This window comes from Calypte anna, chromosome 4A, assembly GCF_003957555.1.
Source record: "Calypte anna isolate BGI_N300 chromosome 4A, bCalAnn1_v1.p, whole genome shotgun sequence".
Taxonomy (NCBI): Eukaryota; Metazoa; Chordata; class Aves; order Apodiformes; family Trochilidae; genus Calypte; species Calypte anna.
This window is the reverse complement of record NC_044248.1, coordinates 33,453,861-33,474,575: the sequence shown is the minus strand read 5'-3', so window position 1 is coordinate 33,474,575 and position 20,715 is coordinate 33,453,861. Positions and strand designations below refer to the sequence as shown.

At 39.2% G+C, this 20,715-nt stretch overlaps 1 protein-coding gene across 1 annotated transcript in view; it reads right to left on the bottom strand.

Annotated features, from left to right (window-relative positions):
* DCHS2 (dachsous cadherin-related 2) overlaps positions 1-20,715 on the bottom strand; it is a 111,803-nt gene that overhangs the window by 18,624 nt on the left and 72,464 nt on the right. The window contains 8 exon segments of the mRNA XM_030450316.1: positions 2,042-2,899; positions 4,141-4,350; positions 4,590-4,724; positions 9,756-9,995; positions 10,962-11,802; positions 12,930-13,087; positions 19,109-19,208; positions 19,691-19,878. Coding sequence (XP_030306176.1) covers positions 2,042-2,899; positions 4,141-4,350; positions 4,590-4,724; positions 9,756-9,995; positions 10,962-11,802; positions 12,930-13,087; positions 19,109-19,208; positions 19,691-19,878 — 2,730 coding nt within the window.

Below are 20,715 nucleotides of genomic sequence, written 5' to 3'. Positions count from 1 at the left end.
TCTCACAACACTTTCTGAGAATAGAAGCCTGTTGCAGCAACAGAGAGTTAAAATTGAGAGCCTCTGGAAACATCCTGATCTCTCCACTTTCTGGATATTTAGGCTGGAAGGCCCCATACCTCACCACAATTGACTCTGAACAGGTAGATTAGTGAAAAGAGACAAAAATGAGATGAACACATACTGCTGAGGCATTTGAACTGTATCTTCTGGAAGCAGCAATTCCCCCAGGGTTGAGACTCCTTTGCAAAGTGACACACAAGTAATTACTTGAGACTGTGTAGTGCAGACTCTAGTTACACAGGGCTTGATAGCCCTGGGGTATCTGTGACTCACATCCACAGAAAATTAAATTTTAGAGTGTTCAAATCTATTTATAAATTCTGGTCATATTCAGGAAATAAAAGGGCTTTTTAAATGTCAGGACAAATGTGTTTAAGGATTATTTTTTTTTTTTTTAATAGTTAAGTCATAAATGAAGTGCTAGTTTCAAAAAATTAAAAGATGCACTTTTATCCCATGGATTCAGTGCTCAAGAGTGCTCAGCAGGGAGCAAAAAAAGGGAAATGCTCCTCTGCCTGAGGAGACCTGGATGTACATTTCAGGAGGGTATTTTAATTCCCAGGCTACTGCACACTTCACTCCACACTCCTTCCTGCTGGAAGCCTTCCACTTTTTCTGAAATCCCACACATTTTTACAGATGGAGAGAAAGCAAGGAAGGTTTTTTCACCCTACTGCATATGTTTGATCTGTTAATTGAAACATCAGTAATACTCACAGTATTATCTTTATCTTCAAATACACTGCTGAAAATTTGGCTTGGAGTCCCAAATAGGCTCAGAGGAAGGAATGGCTAAATGATCACTGCAGTAATTCCTGCAGCAATCACCTTCACTCTTAGTTCTCTATTCTGTTTGTAATTATATAGGAATATTGTTTGTTTTCTCCAATTTATTAACACAATTATTTTTTACTGATTCCTAATCAAATATATGGGCTGTTAGTCCAGACCTAAGAATTCACTAGTCCCCCAATACCTCTAGGATATAAAGAAATATTACTTTCATTTTACTGAGGGAAATTGGAACTACAAAGAGGACAAGTGGCTCGTTCAAGGTGAACCACATGAGGCAATGTTTGAGTCGAGAACGTAGTGCAGGTCAGCTCTCTAACTACATCTGGTCAATTGTACATCAGGACTAATGAGCAAAAAAATGGGGAATGCAGCCTTTTCTGCCCCTCATTAGAATGAATCCATCCGCTGGAGCAAGAAATGGTACTTCCCTTCTAACTGGCAGAAAACATAATTACTGATATTCTTTAAATGATAAAAAGTAGAGCAATAATTCTCATCATATCAGTAAAACTAAAAAATCTGTAACCACTGCAAGCTTAAAGGTCTTTTTATATAGGTAGCATTCTATAACACAGGCTCTACATGGAGATGATCTGTAGAAGCCTGAGTGGGAGTGTACCACAGCCCCTGAATTTCTCTTCCCCTCACCTAACACTCCCACTCAACACCCCATTCTTCTTCTAGACAGCTCAAATCTTCAGTAAGGTTTCAGAGTATCTCTGAAAACTATTATGGTCTGTGGAGAGTTTTGCAAAGTCAAGCAATGTCATGTGTGCACTAGGGGGCATCACTCATCTCATCTGAACAAGTACAGACTGTCCATTCATCATTACAATAACTGTGCTAAAAGAGTGAACTCACTGATACTCTGGGCTTTTCAAGCTTTCCTGGCTGAGGGATGGAAACACACCAGCTTTGACACAGGAGTTTTCTGTTAAATGTGAGTAACACTTGTACACGAGCAGCCATCTCCAGAGACAGACATTGCCTCCAACTAACAGAGCATGGTTCTCTGTCCCTCTGGTGCATAGGAATAGGGCAGATATATATTTCATAATCCAAATTACCTCTTGTCTGCTGCTGCACAGGAAAAACGTTCCCCTATACTTCTCATTACAACAACCATTCCAAAAGGAGAGTGGACTGACAACTACAATAATTCAGACTGGGATGTGATACCTACCTGCTGCACTGTTCTCAGGCACACTTGCTTCATACAGGTTATTGCTGAACAAAATCTCCTTTTCTTGTTCCTCTGTAAAGATAACAACCATAGCTGTGGCTGTTCGAGGTGGAATACCTTGGTCTGAAGCCATCACCAGCAGGTGGGTACTAAAGTCTTTGGAAGCCAGGGGCTCCTGAAGAATGATGTCACCTGTCTTTGCATCAATCTGAAATACAGCTTCAGGTACCATCAAACTATAAACAATATCTCCATTTGGCCCCAAATCTACATCCTCTGCTCTGACAGTGGCTATTGTCTCATTCACAGGGCTTTCAGCATGTACAAAGGCCCTGATGGGATTCTGCAAAAAAAAGGGATCATTGTCATTGACATCATCAATGTGCACCACAACAGTGACAGTGGTGCTTCTTGGCATATGGGTGCTACAGTCACTTGCCACAGCCCTAAATGTATACTGGGATTTGGTCTCCTGGTCCAGTGTGTTTGTAGTAACTATAGACCCTGTTACACTGTCGACAGCAAACGCTCCAAAGGTGTCATCAATGAGTGAGTATGTAACTTTGCCATTCAGACCATCATCTTCATCAGAAGCAACGAGGTCCAGGATGGCTGAACCTTCCTCTAGGTCTTCTCTTACAGAGATTTGATACTGGGTCTTTGCAAACATTGGGTGGTGGTCATTTTCATCCAAGACTGTTATAGAGAGTTGTGCAGTGGAGCTTCTTGAGGGGCTGCCTAGGTCACAGCACTCAATTACAAGAGTGAAATTGCTGACGTCTTCTCTGTCTAGGCTACGAGTGACCAGCAGCTTTCCTGAAGTGTTATTTAGTGTGAAGTATTCTCCAACATTTCCACCTTTCAAACACATAAAAAATAAAATAATCACAAACAATTGCTTTTAAAAAAAGAATCCCTTGTGAATACTGCTATGTTAATTGCATCAGCATGATCCAATTGCTCGTACAGCTGGTGGGCTCATGTGCCTTTCGCATATTTTATTCCTTATATGAACTAAAACCTGCATTTCATTTAAATCAGTGGGTGGCAATGACAGTAAATACAGAATGTCATATCAATTTACAGAGTAGCTATTTTGCCAGATGCATGTCTTTTTTCCCAAAGCAGCACACCTTATAAAATCTCCTGCAACTGTGCGGCTGCATGAAGTGACCTCTTCCCAACCTTAGTTACAAATTCCAGAAACCTATAAAACATTGCTGACAATTGTAATTACTTGTTCCTTGTCTCTTCTACAAACCTGTCTTTTGGAAGTGAATAGTTTTGCAAGGTCTTGATTTGGGGGTCACAGGGAGGCAGAGGTAAATATGAAGCAGTTCACAGAAGAAAAGTTAGTGTTTTTAGTAACAGTGAATGGCATAAATACCTCGTAACATGAAGAATGACCAAAGGTAATTAAATTAAAGATCATTAAAAAATCGTAAAATTCAAACCAAGAAAACATAAAGGAATTTGTAACTGCTTCTTCAAAGAAAAATCTCTTGGCTGTTACCACAGTAGCCATGTGCCCATGTTTGAGCTCTTGCTGAGAACCACAAACCAAAGCAAGCACAGAGAACTTGTATTTGTGCAATGATATTACAGGAGGCTCTGAGCAGTTTTGGAGCTTACATTGGCATGGTAGACATGGGGAGAGTTTGGCAGTATGAAGACTAAGTACAGCATTACTAATTGCTTGGTGAAAGAAGCTCTCATGAAATAAAAATAAAGGAATAAAACTAAACTAATAAAGCTAGATTAATTCTTGTGCTTGTTTGCATTCAGAACTTCCACAGCTATAACAAAAAGGACAGAATTATGCTTTGTGATTAATGCCTCCTTCCAGCATTTGGTAGGTTTTTTGCTACTCTTTTCTGTACTATTTCAAATCAAGAAAGCAGAATGAAAGTGTGCCTGGAAAGTGCTTATTAGTGCTGACAAAGGGTGAAAGATCTCTGCTTTTTTACCACATGAAAGCAACATGTGGACAAGACATGGGAGCTAGGGAGGCTTGGTAAAATTAAGGCTAGTCGATGACTTGGATGCTGCTTTATAAATCACTTCATGATTTATACTAACAAAAATGGAGTGTAACTTACCAATTATTCTGTATCTTAGAGCTCCGTTACTGCCAGAGTCCATATCCACAGCCCGGATAATGTAAAGAACAGAAGGCTGTTGATTCTCTGGAATATGGATCTCAGACATGGGAAGAAGAAACATGGGAGAGTGATCATTTTCATCCAGCACTCTGCAGATAATTGTCACTGTGCTCGACAGGGATGGGGTTCCACTATCTCGAACCAGAACTAAGATTAATGAAAAGAAAGCAAATTTTATACAACAGTTGCATGTGCAACAATGGATACTGCTTAATAGTATCAGGATAGCTATTTACTCTATGCAAAAAGCACATGCTCTTCTTTTCCTGAAAATGTTACCACTTCCATCTAATTCAAATGGCACAACAAAGTTACTGCTGATAGTAACACCATTCCTATTCTCACATCACATTTTACAGGCACTCATAGCTATTTCACAGTGTTACCTTTAATACTGAAAATCTCCTGGGTTTCCCTGTCCAGTGATGCAGTTGAAACAACTTCTCCACTCCCCGAGTTTATCCTGAATTTCTCATAGCCAGTTCCTGGTAAGATTTCATACTGAAGCAAGGAATTCAGTCCTTAAAAGCATAATGGAAGTTTTAGTAAAACACAGCCACTCTTCTCATATTCATGTCTACAGATTTGGCTCTTCCCTTCTTCCCCTTCCCCCCTGGAAATGGGTTATGTATTAAATTATTATTTTTAAAGCAGTGAGTAACTGCATCATCATTAGCAAAACAAAAACCAAAAAGATAGACAAAGAAAACAAAACAAAAACCAAAAGATACATGTTTACAATTTGGAACTTCAAAAGCCTTGCCCAGCTGCTGCTTTGTGCCTATGTTTTCCAACCCCTCCAAGTGACCCCAGCAATATTTCTTGGCACTCAGGGCATGTCTCCAAACAAGCTGACATATCAAGATGGTGTAAGAAAGCATTAACTTATACTGTGAAATCCACACATTTGCCTCTCGCCCTCCCTGAGGTAGTTTGTTTCTCAACAGGATGTCAGGCAGAGTACGGGTTCTGGTTCTCCACTTAACTTCACTTAGAGCTGATGAAAATATCTCTGCACAGTGTGACACTCAACAGTGTAAGCATTCAGAGAAAACATCTGCTTCTTAGCATGCCCACCTATTTTAAATATTTGCAATACTGAGCAGGCAGGTGCCTAAATCCTCTCAGTACTCACAGTGTAGCTATCCCCTAGCTGTCTTCAACAGGAAAGCAAATTTGGTGACATTCCCACTGCATATCACAGGCAGCTTAGGCAGCTCCCACCTGTAGACAATCTCTGAAATGAAACTGTTTGCTTTTATAAAGTCATGCAGGATTTCCAGAAGGAAAGGTCAAAGATTTTCCTTCCCTCAAAGTTTTTCCAAATGACAATTCCATTCAGCTCCTAAAAGAGCTACCATTTTTATAAAGTACAGGGATATTAATCTTCCTCTCCTTCTCTAGGAAACAGTAAGCTAAAACTGAACAGGCCTTTAAAAATATTTCTTCCAAAGTTGCTGACCTGAGCTGAACAAGACACGTGACACTGCACTCTTACATACTATGGTTATAAAATAATTTCTTCCATATTTCTTCTAGTTTCAACATCCTCTTGAGAAAAGTATAATGTCAGCTCCATCACACTGGTATTATAAACTTCAGTGAATTTAACCCTGCATCATACTTGAAGGGACTGTGTTTGTGTGGTTTTGGGGTTTGTTTTTGTTTTTTTGAGGGGGGCACATTTTTTTTTTTCATTCAATCATTTTGTTTTTTCAACCAACAATCAGTCTTTTAGTAGTAGAGGGAGAGTTACTGCACCTGGAAAGCAACTGCATTCCTAGTCATACTAAAACTAAGCTCTCCTGTTCAGAGTGAAACACTGCCTGCCTGTTTTCATGTGCTGCAGTAGCAAACCTGGTAATCTGCACTGAAGTTGATGCAGAAACAACAGTGTGAGGGAAGAAACAACCAAAAGTTTTTAGGAACCATGACTTCCTTTGTTTGCCTTTGGATAGCTTTGCTAAATAGTTGACAATGCTACTGAAATCTGATTAAGAGAATTATTACTATAAACGCATTTGCACCTAAATTATGTCAAGGTAGGGACTGATTCATACAATACACAGCAGAAGGAAAATGAGTCACAGAAATCCTTCCAGCTTTCCAGAAGAAAGGAGAAAAATCACAGCAGTAAAGACATTCAAAAGAATGTCTGGCAAATTTAAGGTTACCAACATACTCTATCTGATCTGTCCATATTTGATATTACTTATCTACGTTTAAAAAGATATTATAGATTACCAGATTGGAAAAAAGACCTATGACACTGTAGGGCTGGTATTAACTCTTAGCCCTTGGTCTCCTGCAATTGAACTGCTTCAACCCAGTGCCTTCACTGGCAGGTTTCTCCAATGGAAATTACCCACAGACAGTGCTGGAAAACCATATGGGTGCCATTCAAGTCGACTGCTCACATATTGTTGAAATTAAAACTTTGAAACCCTAGAGCACACCTTAATCACATTTATTTCCCAAATACTTACTGCCTCCTTTCTCATATCCAGCTGCAAGGAGCACACACCTAACAGTAGGAGAAAGGTGCACACCCTGCCCAAGAGAGGAGTGTGATAACACCACAGCTGACACATTTGCTGTATGACCCAGCTGGTTGGCTGATTATTCAGTTGTGCTGCTTGCATTTCTGGGGCTGAAATTACAAACTGAAATAGAAATAGACTATTCCCCTTGTGCATTATGAACTGGAAGAGGAGCCAAGCCCCTACACTGCACCTGGTCAGTGGCAAGAGCCCCTTTTCCCTGCAGGCCAAATGGCAAAGGGGATGCATGGTACCTCAGCTGCAGACAGGGAAAGCCTTCATCCCCTGCAGCATGAGCATTCCCTGCTCTCCAAAGATGCTGCCACCCCACAGCATCTCTGAAGGAACAGCCACGGCTTTGCACTATGGACGCCTTCTGCCAGAGTGGTAAAGCAGCAATGGGAACAAATATCCTCACCCTGCCACAGATCCAGGCTCAGGTCTGATCCTTACACTACTAACATTACCAAGATCATGACAACCCATGAATACGAGCAAGACAAAATATCTGGTGAATGGCAGTAAGCCCTGCATCATAACTCTAAGTCAGGGGTCCCTATTAACTTTCTGAGATTTTTCCCCTAAGGCTCCAAGCATAACTGCTGACCCACAGAGGTGTATTTGCTTTCCCATGTTTTTCCTCAGCATTTTCATGTATTACACATCTTTACACTCATATTTACTTGCATTACACCATTAGATGTCAGCCTCAGGGTGGATGGAGAGATCCCACAGTCTAAGAGGGCTTAGGGAAACTGAGGCAACACAGATTTGCAGTTAGTGCAGCTTTTATAATGTGCAGAAGGGAGTCAGTCAGTCATATTTCATGGATATCCACAAGAAAGAAATTAATTTCAAGAAAAAATTTTAGTACTGATTTCCAAAAAAAGACCTTCTGAACTGGAAGCAGTCTTAAAGCTTGGGTGAAACACAAAGAAGGTGACAGCTCCTTGCTTTCCTTTTTTTTTTTTTTTTGGAGGAAAATAAGTAGAAAGACTAATAAAGCAAAAAACTGGTGATGGCGGCGATTGTCAGAAAAATTATTCCTCCCTGTGGTCAGTAAGGGAACATATGAAGTGAAAAAAAAAATTCTGTGATGGGAGGAAAGTTCTCTATTTAGATGATGCAAATGTTACTGGAATGTGAACCGCAACTTTAAAAAAAAATGCAAAAAATGTGATGAAAAAAATAAAGAGCACCATAAGGGGAGCTGTCTCACAAATTCTGTTTTAAAAATGTAAGAAAAGTGACTAGCATTATTTTTATATGACTCCTATATAAATCCTATTTTCTTACATTATGAACATCACTTCAGTATTTGTTGTGAGCAACACATGCATGTGACATGGAGCCAAATCATGCAAATGTGAGAAAGAGACCCAGCTGAAGGGCTGTGGTTACTGGAAATATACTACAAGAAAAAACCCAGGAAGGAACCATCAGCCACAACAGTGCTCCAGTCCAAAGTCCAGGCAGGCACACACTGTGCCACCCAGTACACTTGGAATGCTCTTCCTCTCTTCCCTGCCAAGCCACTCCTGTTTCCTCCTCCTAATGATTCCAAAAATTTCCCTTCTGCTGTATTTTCCACAAGATGTGCAATAAATAAATATGAAAGATGAAGAAAGGAGGAAGAGGAATTCAAGCAAATTCCCAAATTTTTATTAGCTTAAAAATTTTACTTCAAATACTGCTTTTTGTATATATTTATATATATACAAAATATATAGTGTAAGCCACAAAAGAAAGAAAATACCTGGAAAAGAGAGGTACAGAGGGAGACTTTAGAGCTGCTCAGCTGACAATAATTTCTATAAATCCAGCCACCCCATTCCTAATTTCTAAATACTTTACATACTTCTGGGGAAACATCTCTTCTATATAGCACTTCTACCGAGGTCATATCAGCCTTTTATAATCAGTATGTGCTTTACATTAAAATGAAAAATATTACTGAATACATAAAATTATTTTGTTAGCAAGATCTATTGTTCTATGTGGTGGGGTTTTTTTTGTTTGTTTGTTTTTGGTGTTTGGTTTTTTTTTGATAGCACAACCTTAAACAATTCTAAAGATGTGCAGAAACTGAAACCACAGTAAAAAGAAAGTAAGTCACAGAGATGAGAGAACTTTGGGGCCAAATGTACCAGTACTGTAATATTTCTTTCTCCTTCCAGATTTTATCTTTATTGCAGACTATAGATCCTCTATTTAACTGCTTCTAATGACACCAACTGTATGCACCCTGTGTGGTATTACTTAAGATATGATTCTCTCCAGCACACAGATTCCTTGTAATATCATACACATTTTAAATATTTCAAAAGAGGAGGTAGTTAAAGAATTGAAGGGAAGCTTTGTTGCTTGTAAGGCTCTCTCATGTTTAGTCCTGTGTGATTCAAGGTGTACAGGACCCGCCCTTTCTTACTCAGTTTGCCTATGGCTGAAAAGAAATTTGTTCACATGCTTATTTATGGAAAATCCTATTTGAAATCCAGAGCGGTTTCCACCACATCCCTCCACAGCTCAACAAGGTGGAAAATCTTGGATGACAGTGCCCCTCTCTGGTTAGAAAAGATAAGTGCATATTTGCTGATTGTCTTACAAAGCAAGGACCCTTTTCTAGGGAACTGTTTTAAAATTATTCAAAACCCTCTGATTGAGAACAGCAAAAGTTCAGATATTTAACTGAGCTTCAGATTGCTTATTTGTAAGCAGAGCACACTGGATGTCTTCACATGATAGCTATAGTATGCTCAGCTATATGGAAATGCTCACTTTATATTTAATATTGTTAGTCAGAGCAGAAGCTACCCCAGCATGAAAGTCAGAATACCTCCTAGCCTTGAATAAACATTGAGACTCTGAACAAAAAGTGATGTTTTGAAACTCAAAATTAATGTATTACCATGGGAAAAGCACAATGCCTATACCTACAAGCACAGCAGGCAGCAAGATTTGATTGGTCTACTACAGCCACAAAGAAATTAATAGCAAAAGAGCAGAAATTACCTGCATCTCTGTCCACAGCTTCCACCTTGATGACAAACTCTCCTGGATCTTGGTTCTCATGTATCACAGTCTCATAAACTTGCTTCAGGAATACTGGGGTCTCATCATTCACATCAAGAACAGTGATGGTCAGAACCTGTGTGGTAGAGAGAGCTGGGCTGCCATCATCAAGAGCCATCACTGTCAAACTGTAGTGCTCCTCAAGCTCACGGTCCAAAACTTGGGCTGTAGTTAAGATTCCTGTTATAAAGAAAGAAGGTATTAAAAAACATTCTGGTCCACATTAGGATCCCAGTTGCTCCAGCACTCACATCTTCAATGCAGCACCACCACTGCAAGGCTTCCAGACTGTGGAGTCCATCATTATTTCTGATTCCCCTTAGAGTGTTATTTGGCCCAGAAATACTCATTGTAGCATCAAGGGAAACTCATACTTGTGAAATATTCAAGTCAAGTCCAGAGATTTCTTTTTATTTAACTCTGATTAAATTTTAAGATTTTAAAGATTTAAATCTTTCATTTTTATTTAACTTCTAAACTTTATTTAAGTATTTCTCTTCTTTTGCAAGTAAGTTATACAATTAGGAGCTCTGCAAATCAGTGTCAGCTGTATCATATAATGGATTCAAAAACAGAGTAAGAACCAGAAAATATTGCAACTATTAGGGCAAGATTTGCATTTATGTGCAAATGGTTATAATAGTTACAGAACTCAATCAGGAACCAGAGAATTTCAGAGGGCTAAAGAATGAATTTTCATTCAATAAGAATGAAAATCATCAGCACTTTGAACCTCCATAATGGTCAACCTAGGTTTGAATGCACATTTGTTGATCTTGACTTTGCCTTTCCTTGTGCATACATATAGCAACCTATGTCTGTGTACATGCTTCAGACATGCAAAAATCAGAATTAAATATTTCACTGCACACCCTTTCTTCCCACATTCCTTCAGGTGCTATTGTAAGGTACTTTAGGACACAACACAGTAAGAGTCATCCAGAAATTTTTTAGCTGGGTCTCTCTGAGCTTGCCAGCTGCAGGTAGTACTGCCCCATTCATGCTACCTCTGCCTGAAGCAATCACCCTGAGGACAGTAACTCACCTGGGTAGAGTACAATTGTCATACACTATCTCAGCATTGCACTATATGATGTTAGTGAGAAGCACAATATAAGAAACTCCCCAGACCAGAAGTTGTCATACCTGTGAGTTTATCCAATACAAATGCTTTGTTTTCATTGCCTGAAAGAATGTGGTATGTAACTTGTCCATTTCTCCCCTCGTCAGGGTCCTTTGCAGTTATGTGATGCACCAGAAAGCCCACCTCTGCATCTTCCATGACATAAGAAAGAGGTGAAGATGTAAAACTGGGACTGTTGTCATTGATATCCAAAATAACAATCTTTACAGTCAGGGAATCAAACCTGCGATCCGTCAGATTTATTGCCTGGTCAGCTGCAGACACTGTAAGGATCACAGAACGAGCCATCTCCCTGTCCAGTGGAAATGCTGTGGTCAAGGTGCCATATGAAGGGTGAATAAGAAATGGATTTTCAGCCATGTTACTAATTTCCAAGGAGTACTCTATTTTGCTGTTCAGAAAACTGCCATCTCCATCTTTTGCGTTGAATGTGTAAACCAGAGTGCCCACAGGTGCGTTTTCCTCTACTCCAATCACAACAAAGTCATCTTGAAAATATGGAGAATGGTCATTCTGATCTTCTACATCAATACTGAGGAAGACAGTGTCATTCTGTGGAAGATTACTATTAGAATCCTTTACAATAATTTGCAAGAGGAAGTGCGAAGTTGTTTCATAGTCCAGTTCCTTGGAGAGAAAAAGGTCTCCAGTCAGGCTATCTATTTCAAAATGAACATCATCGTAATCTTTAGCAATACTGAAATGTAGTTTCTTGTTCGCTGTGAGATAACTGTCAGGCCACCTCAGAGAATTCAAGATTTGTGCAGGTCTAAAATTTTCAGGTAGGACATAGTGTTTAAAATCTTGAGAGAAAGCAGATCTCCCGCTGGGACATGGGATTACCTGCAACGGAAGCACAAAACCTGCAATATTTCCCCATTGTTATTATGAATAGTGTAATGAAAATTATTCTCAGTAATTCACTGAGATTATTGATTCAAATAATAAGTTATTATTTGCTATCTTTATCCTAAGTATGCCTCAAACCCAGAAAACAAACAACATGTTCTGTAAGAGTTCTATTAGTCCTTATCCAGTGATTCCTTTATTCTGTCTTCCAGTCCTGCACTAGAAAAGGGACAAGATTGTCTCTCACTGTCTGAATCACAGGGGTCCAAAGAGAGACGACTCTCTGCCCCTATTCTGAAGTCTCAAGTGTCTCTCAAGGTAGGGCAGCATCACAGGGACAGATGTGACACAGTACATTATGCAGTTTTCCAAGCAGCTGGGGTGTTGGAGGGTTGTTTATGTCATTACAGGGTATCATTCCCTATGAATTGCTGCAGTGTTCCAAGTGAATGCTTTAAAATAAAAGAATCTCTTTAATTGTGGGAATTGCACTTGCCCTGACCTTGTTTCCTGGCTTTCTAAAATTAACCACTTTTTGGGCAATATGAAAACAGAAATCTCAATGACATTCAACCCTGATAAAGCCTTGACAAAGCAGCCCCACTGCAGCTCCATGAACAGCAGGTGGCTGGCTCTGGAAAGAGCACAGGCTGGATTTCACACTCCCATGCAGAGCAGCCTCACACAAATCAGCACGAAGGAGTAAGCTATCCCTATTCTGCAGAGACAGAATGTATAAAAGAGAGTAATATAGTGGAGAAAATAAATATCTGCTCTCTCCCCCACTCTCAGTTCCTCTTGATACTTGCTTTCCATTCTGCCAGCCAGGTATTCCTTTTTTCCAGTGTTCATAATGACCTCCTACTAAAGTACAAACAGCATCTACCTGCAAAACAATTCAGACTGCTAGAATGTTGTTGAGTATTCTTAGCAAATCAAAATGGATCTTCCCTGTCATTTCCTCCCTCAACACAGAAATGGCTACAGAAAATTACTGTGAGAGAAGGTGCACACAGTTTTGAGCTTCTCCTTCTTCAGCTTATTTCCCTAGCTTGCCTAAATTTGTTTTTTCAGAGAAACCAAGGATCTAGTATAACTGTTCCATCAACATGAACAAGTACCTGGATGTAAACAGCAGCATGTCCTTGAAGTGAAGGCATCCCCTGGTCCCTGGCTGTGACCATCAGTCTGTAGTCTGATCTCTCAGCATGTGACAGAGACTGGGTTGTTCTTAGCTCCCCACTGACACCATCAATGTGGAAGCATCCTGTATCTTCTTCTATGGGGAAAAAATGGATTTGAGTTACTCCAGATCTCGCCAAGCTTGCCTCCATAGTTCTGAACATTGTAATTAATAGAAAGAGAGGGCAGGACCCAGACATGAGGGAACCTGCTGCACTAATTCAGATTTTTCGGTCTCATTTGTTTCACCTCTCCTTCCATAGTTATTTCAAACCACTCACTCTGCACTTAGAAAGATACAGAGAGAAATTCTATGGAGCACTAAAACAGCTGCTCCATTTTGCACCAACATTATTCCCATTACTGGCATGTGCATCACAAGAGCAGCAGACACCCCAGGATGGAACTCCTATTCCAACAGGAGCTGGCAGGCAGGGACAGAGAATTAAGCCTCAGTCTCTGAACTGGCATCAAGGGTCAAATAAGCAATACTGGATACACAGCTAGCACATGTCTCTTACAAACTACAGGTCAGCAAAGAGCCCAATCTACACGTAAGACATCATCACTGCAGTGATGCAGTCTGCTCATACCTTACAGTAAATTGTTTCTGAGCAACATATGAATATGGGAAATTATGCTTACATACTTCATCAAGGACTGGCTGCATGCTAATACCAAGCAACTTTGAATTAAAATTACTACTTGTAGCTACATCATATTATATTTATTCTAGAGCTGCAGAAAAAAATCCTACCACAGAAGAATAAATAAATATTTGTGACTTAGAATCACAGAATCGTTCAGGTTGGAAAAGAGCCTTAAGATAACCAAGTTCAACTGTTAACCTAACACTGCCAAGTTCACCACTAAAGCACATCCTTAAGTGCTACATTTACACCTCTTCTAAATACCTCCAGGGATGGTGACTCAACCACTTCCTTGGACAGCCTGTTCCAGTGCTTCATAAAACCTCAGTGAAGAAGCTTACCCTAATACCCAATCTAAACCTCTCCTAGCACGACTGGAAACCATTTCCTCTCATCCTATAATTTATTACTTGAGAAAAGAGATTGGCACTCACTTCCCCCATTTTCAAGAAATAGAATAGAAATTACTCGTGCATTTTTTGTAAAGTGGGAAAGTATCCACTACTTGGAATACCTCACCAGAAACTCAGAAAATAAAATTTCATATAACTACTTCTCTCTTAAAATAACTACTTAAAATATAACTTTTTGCTATGTGAATTTTTAATACGATGTACCAGTGGGTTAAACAAAGTCATGCAGCATAATAGCTGCTATTCTAATAAGCAACTATGGAAAAAAATAAATTCAGAGCAGACATAGTACACAAAACACCCATAAAGAATTATATGTTCACAGGAAGCTAAGTGAGCATGAAGCTGTTTATATTCTCCAAATATGAACATGCAAATTAGCTGCACATATAGCCGCTCTCTTTTTTATGCAGTGGCCTTACCTGCAACTGTAAAATATTAGTGCCTGTGGAATTTGAAAAAAAAAACCACTGAGCAGGTTACTTAGAAAACAGAGTTTTCACAGTCAACAAATAAAGAGTTTTTTCTAGTATTATTCTGCTATTTTTGACTGACTACACGTTTCAAATGCTCCACGAGTCCCTCCTGGATTGACTCTTGCAGTCTGGAACATAACTAGGAAATTGCCAGCAAAAGGAAAGTATGTAAAGAAAATTATATTGAACAAGACAGTCCTGCAATCTGCATTTTTCATGATGGAAGCATAATATTAATGCTGCTACATTAGTGTTTTCATAAATAGCTTTTGGTTACTTTCCTGGTTTAGGTCCCAGCAGTATGTCTAGGTTCACAGACATCCTATTTTGTTCCATATACTGTTTCCTGACACAAAATCCCAGTTAAGCAAAATGCAGAGGAGATACAAAAACCAAAACATATAATCTGCATTGCATGCATATATTTTTAACATTTTGCTTCATCTGATGTTTAAAATAACTGATACTAACTAGAGAACTAGAGAACTAACAAGAAAACAATGTAAACAGAAGTGCACAAAAACCTTTCACTTCAATTTTCTCCCATAATGAAGTGACAGTTACTGAACTGAACCAAAATAAAAAACAATTTTAAACAGAGAACAAACAACATTGCAAGTACATAACTGCAATCTGAGCAGGAGGCTTTGAGGGTTCACCCTTGCTTCAGCAGCAATGAGGACAATCAGTACCTCTTAGCCAAAAGATCAATGCTTGTTTTTCTGTTTCAAGTAGCAGAACAGAGCTGAGCTCAACTGCAAGAGCTTCTGAAGGGCTGAATCTTACTTCATAGGAGAAAGGAGTGGTTAGAATTTATATTTTTTAATAAAGTGAGTTGGTCAGAAAAGAAATTACCAATAGTGTTATTCACTATAGATTACAATTCCACTAAAATCCAAATATTGCATGAAACTGTCAGTTTCAAGTCTCATAATGCTGGAAAGAAACCCCTTAGGACTTCTATTTTGAAAGTGTTTCACATTTTCATCTTTTTTATCTGATACTGTGGTATAGAGACAGTCAAAACGGAAACATCTTATTTCTATTTTTCTGGTATTTTTATCAGTCTGTTTTTCAATTTATTCATGAATGATTTCATAGCTTAGCCATTAGATTTCAAATCAGAAAAAAATTCAAGGAAAAAAATATCTTGTGGAACGGATTCTCCTTCATCCACAGACAGACTAGTCAAACATTTATACTACATATTTAAGGTCCCTTCCTAACCTAATTCTACAGGTCTAAGAATCTATATAGTTTGTAGCAAAAGCAATTTCTTCAAGTTTTGAATTTCAAAATCTTGCCCAAAAGATCTTGATTTTCAAGCAATTTCCCATGTGACAAGTACCAAGAGAAGAAATAGACCCCTTTTGAACACACTTACCCAAGATTACCAAGGGCAAGTGCATTTGAGTGGTAGCTTGTTCACTTTCTAAATACACTCCAAATCCTCCTTCTCATTCTTTTGGAAGTTCAAAGTGGGGAAAGTGGGTTTGAGCTTTACAATCAACAAGCACATCAGTCATTCCTCAAAGAGCTCTCTGCACTTTCAGAAAAACTTGCTCAGCTTTCACCTCTGTAAGACATCTGAATTAGGCAACTGTGGCTTATGTTATACACCCTAAAGATACCCCTTTATAAATTAAAAGAAACTGTAAGAGAAATGGATAAAAAGAAGGAAATTGAGAAGAGCATATGAAGCACAGAACAGAAAAAATTAAATCTCTTTCTGACTAGACTCCAGTGGCCCCAGTCTCTTCTTGTGGTTGAAAAACGTACCCTAGTCTGCCAATAAACTGATACAACCTTTCAATTAATTTTTATACCTCTGCATTATCTAACCAAATCACCCTGGAGAATGAGTGCTGGCTTTTTGCTTCTCTGTAGGCATACATACAACCCTTGCCAATTCATGTGCATTAGCAGTCTAAATGAGTCTTCTCCTAGCACTCTGCTGGCCAAGTGATAATGTATCCTCAGAATTGGTCCAAACCTAAGTGTAAAAGCTTGCCAGTGCTAGCCTTAACAGAACAAAGCAATAGTTTACGATGCACTATAAATAAAGCCTAATTTTTGCCATAAATTCTATACTAAACCTATTGAAGGCCAGGAAAATCATTATGCTTTTGCCAGCATCACTAAGGAAGAGCACACATAGCTGGGTTTCACCTCCTTCTGAACTGGATTACTTTTTCAATGATAACCCAAGGGCAGAGGTATGGCCATATGACCACGCATTTCCATACACATTAAAGTTTAATTATTTGTTCTGATCCGCTGGAAAGGAGAAAGGGTATTTTGAAGAAAATACTTCTCTAAAAGCTAAAATTCATCTGTTGTGTGAACCTCATGGTTCTTTTACAGACTTTTTCCTCATGTAATATGTTCATATTTATCATTAGTCCTCCTGCACAGCTTAATCTGTTGCTGCTATTACAGCGTTTCTTTAAGACCTCAAGAACATTAAAAAATACCCAGTGGCTCTTCCAAGCTGAATAGGTGACACTGGCACTCACAGCTCTTAATTTTGTCACCTGCTGAAAAGAGCACTGCTCTGCATGCAGTCCTCCAGTTAATCTGATGTCTTTCTGTTTAACAAATATGGCTGTAAATCAGATCATATTTCTTTTTCACATTTTAGTACTGAACAATGCCCTAGAACTAGAAAATACTATTTTAAATACAAACCAGGCAAGAACTTCACCATGGAATTGAAGACCAGATGTTAAAGGCTGTGAGCCAACTAACAACAAAAATAAGTATCAGAGAAGTTCAGCTGTTTCTGGATTTATCAGGAATGTCTCTTCTGGTGAGGGGTTTTTGCTGCTGTTTTTATCCTTTTGTTCTTTCTAGAGACAGCATATGCATGACCAGTCATATTTTCTGTTGCTAGTCATTTTTATAATTCAAACTCTTTCTTACTCCCCAGTGGGGCACTCCAGTGAAACAAGTAAGAAAATCCAATGTGCTGTTTGAAGGAAGGGGATACAGCTATATATACAGACAGGCAAAGAGACCTCTGAAAAATACTTCCTGTGTTGACTGGCAATCATCCTTCAAACAAAGAGTTGGGTACTATTAATTTCCTTTTTCTTAAAGGGGATCATTTTGTGCAAAATATTTTTATTCACAGTACAGATGTCTACAGTTTTCTCCAAGTTGCCTCTGGAAGAAGTGGTCACTTGTATCCAAATTCAGGCAATAAAAGTATGGCCGCAAACTTACACTACAGTCTTTTATTATCTACGTATACTTCAAGTGCAAAATTTTCAAGAGAGTTGTTGAATGTCTCATTTTTCAAGCACCTCTTGGTGGACAAGAGAGGAGTTAGTTTTCCAGCCCTGGTGGATTTAGATTTTAAAGTCCTTCCATTTCACCAGAGAAGTCAAAAGGGTACATAAAGACACAGTATAACAAAATCTACAGGAATCTTTTTGTAATTTCAGCCTTGGCAAGAAGAGGCTGCAGATTCCTTTGCTCTTTAGGAGTGAGGAGTGTTTCGTTCTTCATGCTGCAGTAAAAAATAATTGCAATGAGTTAAAAACAACTCAGCCTACAGAGAAAAGAACACCTGAAGAAATGCACTGAGTGGAGAGAAACATTGGAAATATTTTCTTGCTCTGATGAAAGAGCATTCTTTATGTTCAAATTTATATTCAAATTACCATAGGCTACTTATACCAAGCTTAAAGGGTATTGATTACATTAAGCTGGTATAACACAGGGGGTTTTATTATTACTTTATTATTATATTACGGAAATAAAATTCACAGTTCTCTCCTTGGCACCTCTCACTGTTTTGAACCAATAGTGAAGCAAAGCAGGAGGAATAGGTAGGATTTCCTCATGGTTACAGAGGGAGTTCTCTCTTGTGTAAAAGTGTAGCAAGTGAAATGTAGCAAAAAGAGAGATCACTTATGTCTTTTCCCAGCATTAATGCCTCAGTCCCACTCTGGTCATCATTTAGTTTAGCCTCAATAGAGTCTTCACTGCAAGCAGAACTGGATACTACAACACACCCTAGAAGTGAACTCCCATATGTAGGAATTACGGGGAAAACTACAGATATGTCAGGCTAATGCAGTGCTAATACAAAGGGTGAAACATGATCTAAAAACCACAAGCCTTGCTGTTTTCCCAGATTATCTGCTTATCCTTCTGATCCCTGCTTTAGACTGTCATGAACCAATCTTTTAGCAGAAAAATCTGCAATTGGTCATGGGAAAAGAGAGATCCTCTTTCCTCTAAGATGCTAAACACCTGATTGAAACATTAAACTGTACAGTAAAAGATCACCGTCCTAATCTTTTCTGAGTGCAGTTTGAATGCTCTCTGGCAGGCCACACAAGTAACCACACCCCTGGGAAGAAGGGGCAGAACGGGAAGGGAGGAAAAGCAGCTGCTTGCACCTCCACATATACTTATTAAGAAATATAAAGTTCCCGATTCTTATTTACACAGCCACATTTATTGTAATAGACACAAAGTATACATAAAATTCAGTATGAATACATGACACCTCTAAAAGTCTAGATATTTCAGTGCATCTTCACTTACAAATAACACTTTAGATTCTTACCTGATTCTATGGAATATAATACCACACCGTTGTTTCCAGAATCCAAGTCTTTTGCAAAGACAGTGGTAATAAGTGTCCCTGATGGCTGCCCTTCCAAAACCTGTCATCAAGCAGTTTATAAATAATTTGCAAATGTACCTGGACAACAGCAAGCCTTAAAATACATTTCTCCCTGTAAGACAAGAGTTTAGCTGTTTCTCTGTTTTCCCTTTCAGTAATATTTACAGTCACTGCAAACAGTATTTCCTAATACAGTTCTAGCAATCCCTTACTGTGGTCTGCAAAAATTGCTAATTCAAAAACCATTACAACAGCAGACCCAGAGATCAGAAATAAATAGAGATTCTACTACATGCATAAAAAAATTAAAAATTAATCCTTTACATCTAACAGTCCATAAGGCAGAGAAGGGTACACATTTGATAAAGTTTAAAACTCCCCAGTATACCTAAACCTAAATCAAGACTGAGTTGTGTTTTTCTTTCGGTGCTGCACTGTCCCGGTTCCTCAGCACGGGGGTTTGGGCTCCTGCCACAGGGTGGTGCTGAGAGCAAGGGAGCGCATCCCGCAGGCAGCACCCACCTGGAGATGCAGCTCCTGGCCCGGTCCCGCGTGGGGGAATTGGGGCTTGTTGTCATTGAGGTCCCTCACCGAGACGTACACAGCCGCCGTGGCATTCAGCTGCGGGGACCCGTGGTCGGTCACTAGCACAGTCAGCTGGTGGTGAGCTTGTTTCTCACGATCTAGTGCAACCCAGTTTATAATTTCACCTGATGGATAGAGAAAATTAACGTCAGATCCCTTACTGTACAGCAGAGACCCCAGAGCAAAGGTACAAAGCAGCACACTGACCCTCCAAATAAATCCATCTGGCCTTTTCTTCAGGGACACATAATAGCTGTGCACAGGGTTTTAACTGCTGACAAATGGCCTTTATTATGCCCCTGGGTTAGGAAATTCTCAGCACAATGTCTTTACATTCATCAGGAAGCCTTATGTCTCCTATACAGTCTGGTAAATAAACCTGACCCAACATTCCCTCCATCTGCTTGACCGTACTCAATACAGATGAAGATCTGTGGTTGACCAGAGTCATTCAGACAAACAGCCAAGCATTATCTTATGATCTTCTTGGTTAATCCCCAGAACTCTGTTTGCCTTTAAACTTCTATAAATGTACCGAACTGAAACTCAGTTTGAAATGACAGTTTGATTCTGAGATTCATACAGAGAAATTCTGGGAAAGACTCCTCACTTCCCCCTTCCCCCTCCCCCCATGAAGACAAGAGATCTGGGGAAAGGAATTTTAAACAGCAGATCATTACTTGGTACATATCATTTCACTAAATTGGATTATTTACAGTGCCTGTGGTTTCCCTTCCTCCAGGCTGTACTTTGTGGTGTTATACCATGTGGCTGTAGTGTTGACTGCTCAACGCATTTGGGATTCACTGCAGAGTACAATCTGTGCTATGAAAAATTCCTCTGAGCCAATTTGCTTTCTGTGGTACCACATACAAAAAACCCCACAGTTTTGATGTAACTTACAGAAGTTTTCACAAATGTGCAAAAAGACTGCAATTGTCAAATGTCATAGTTACCTTTGC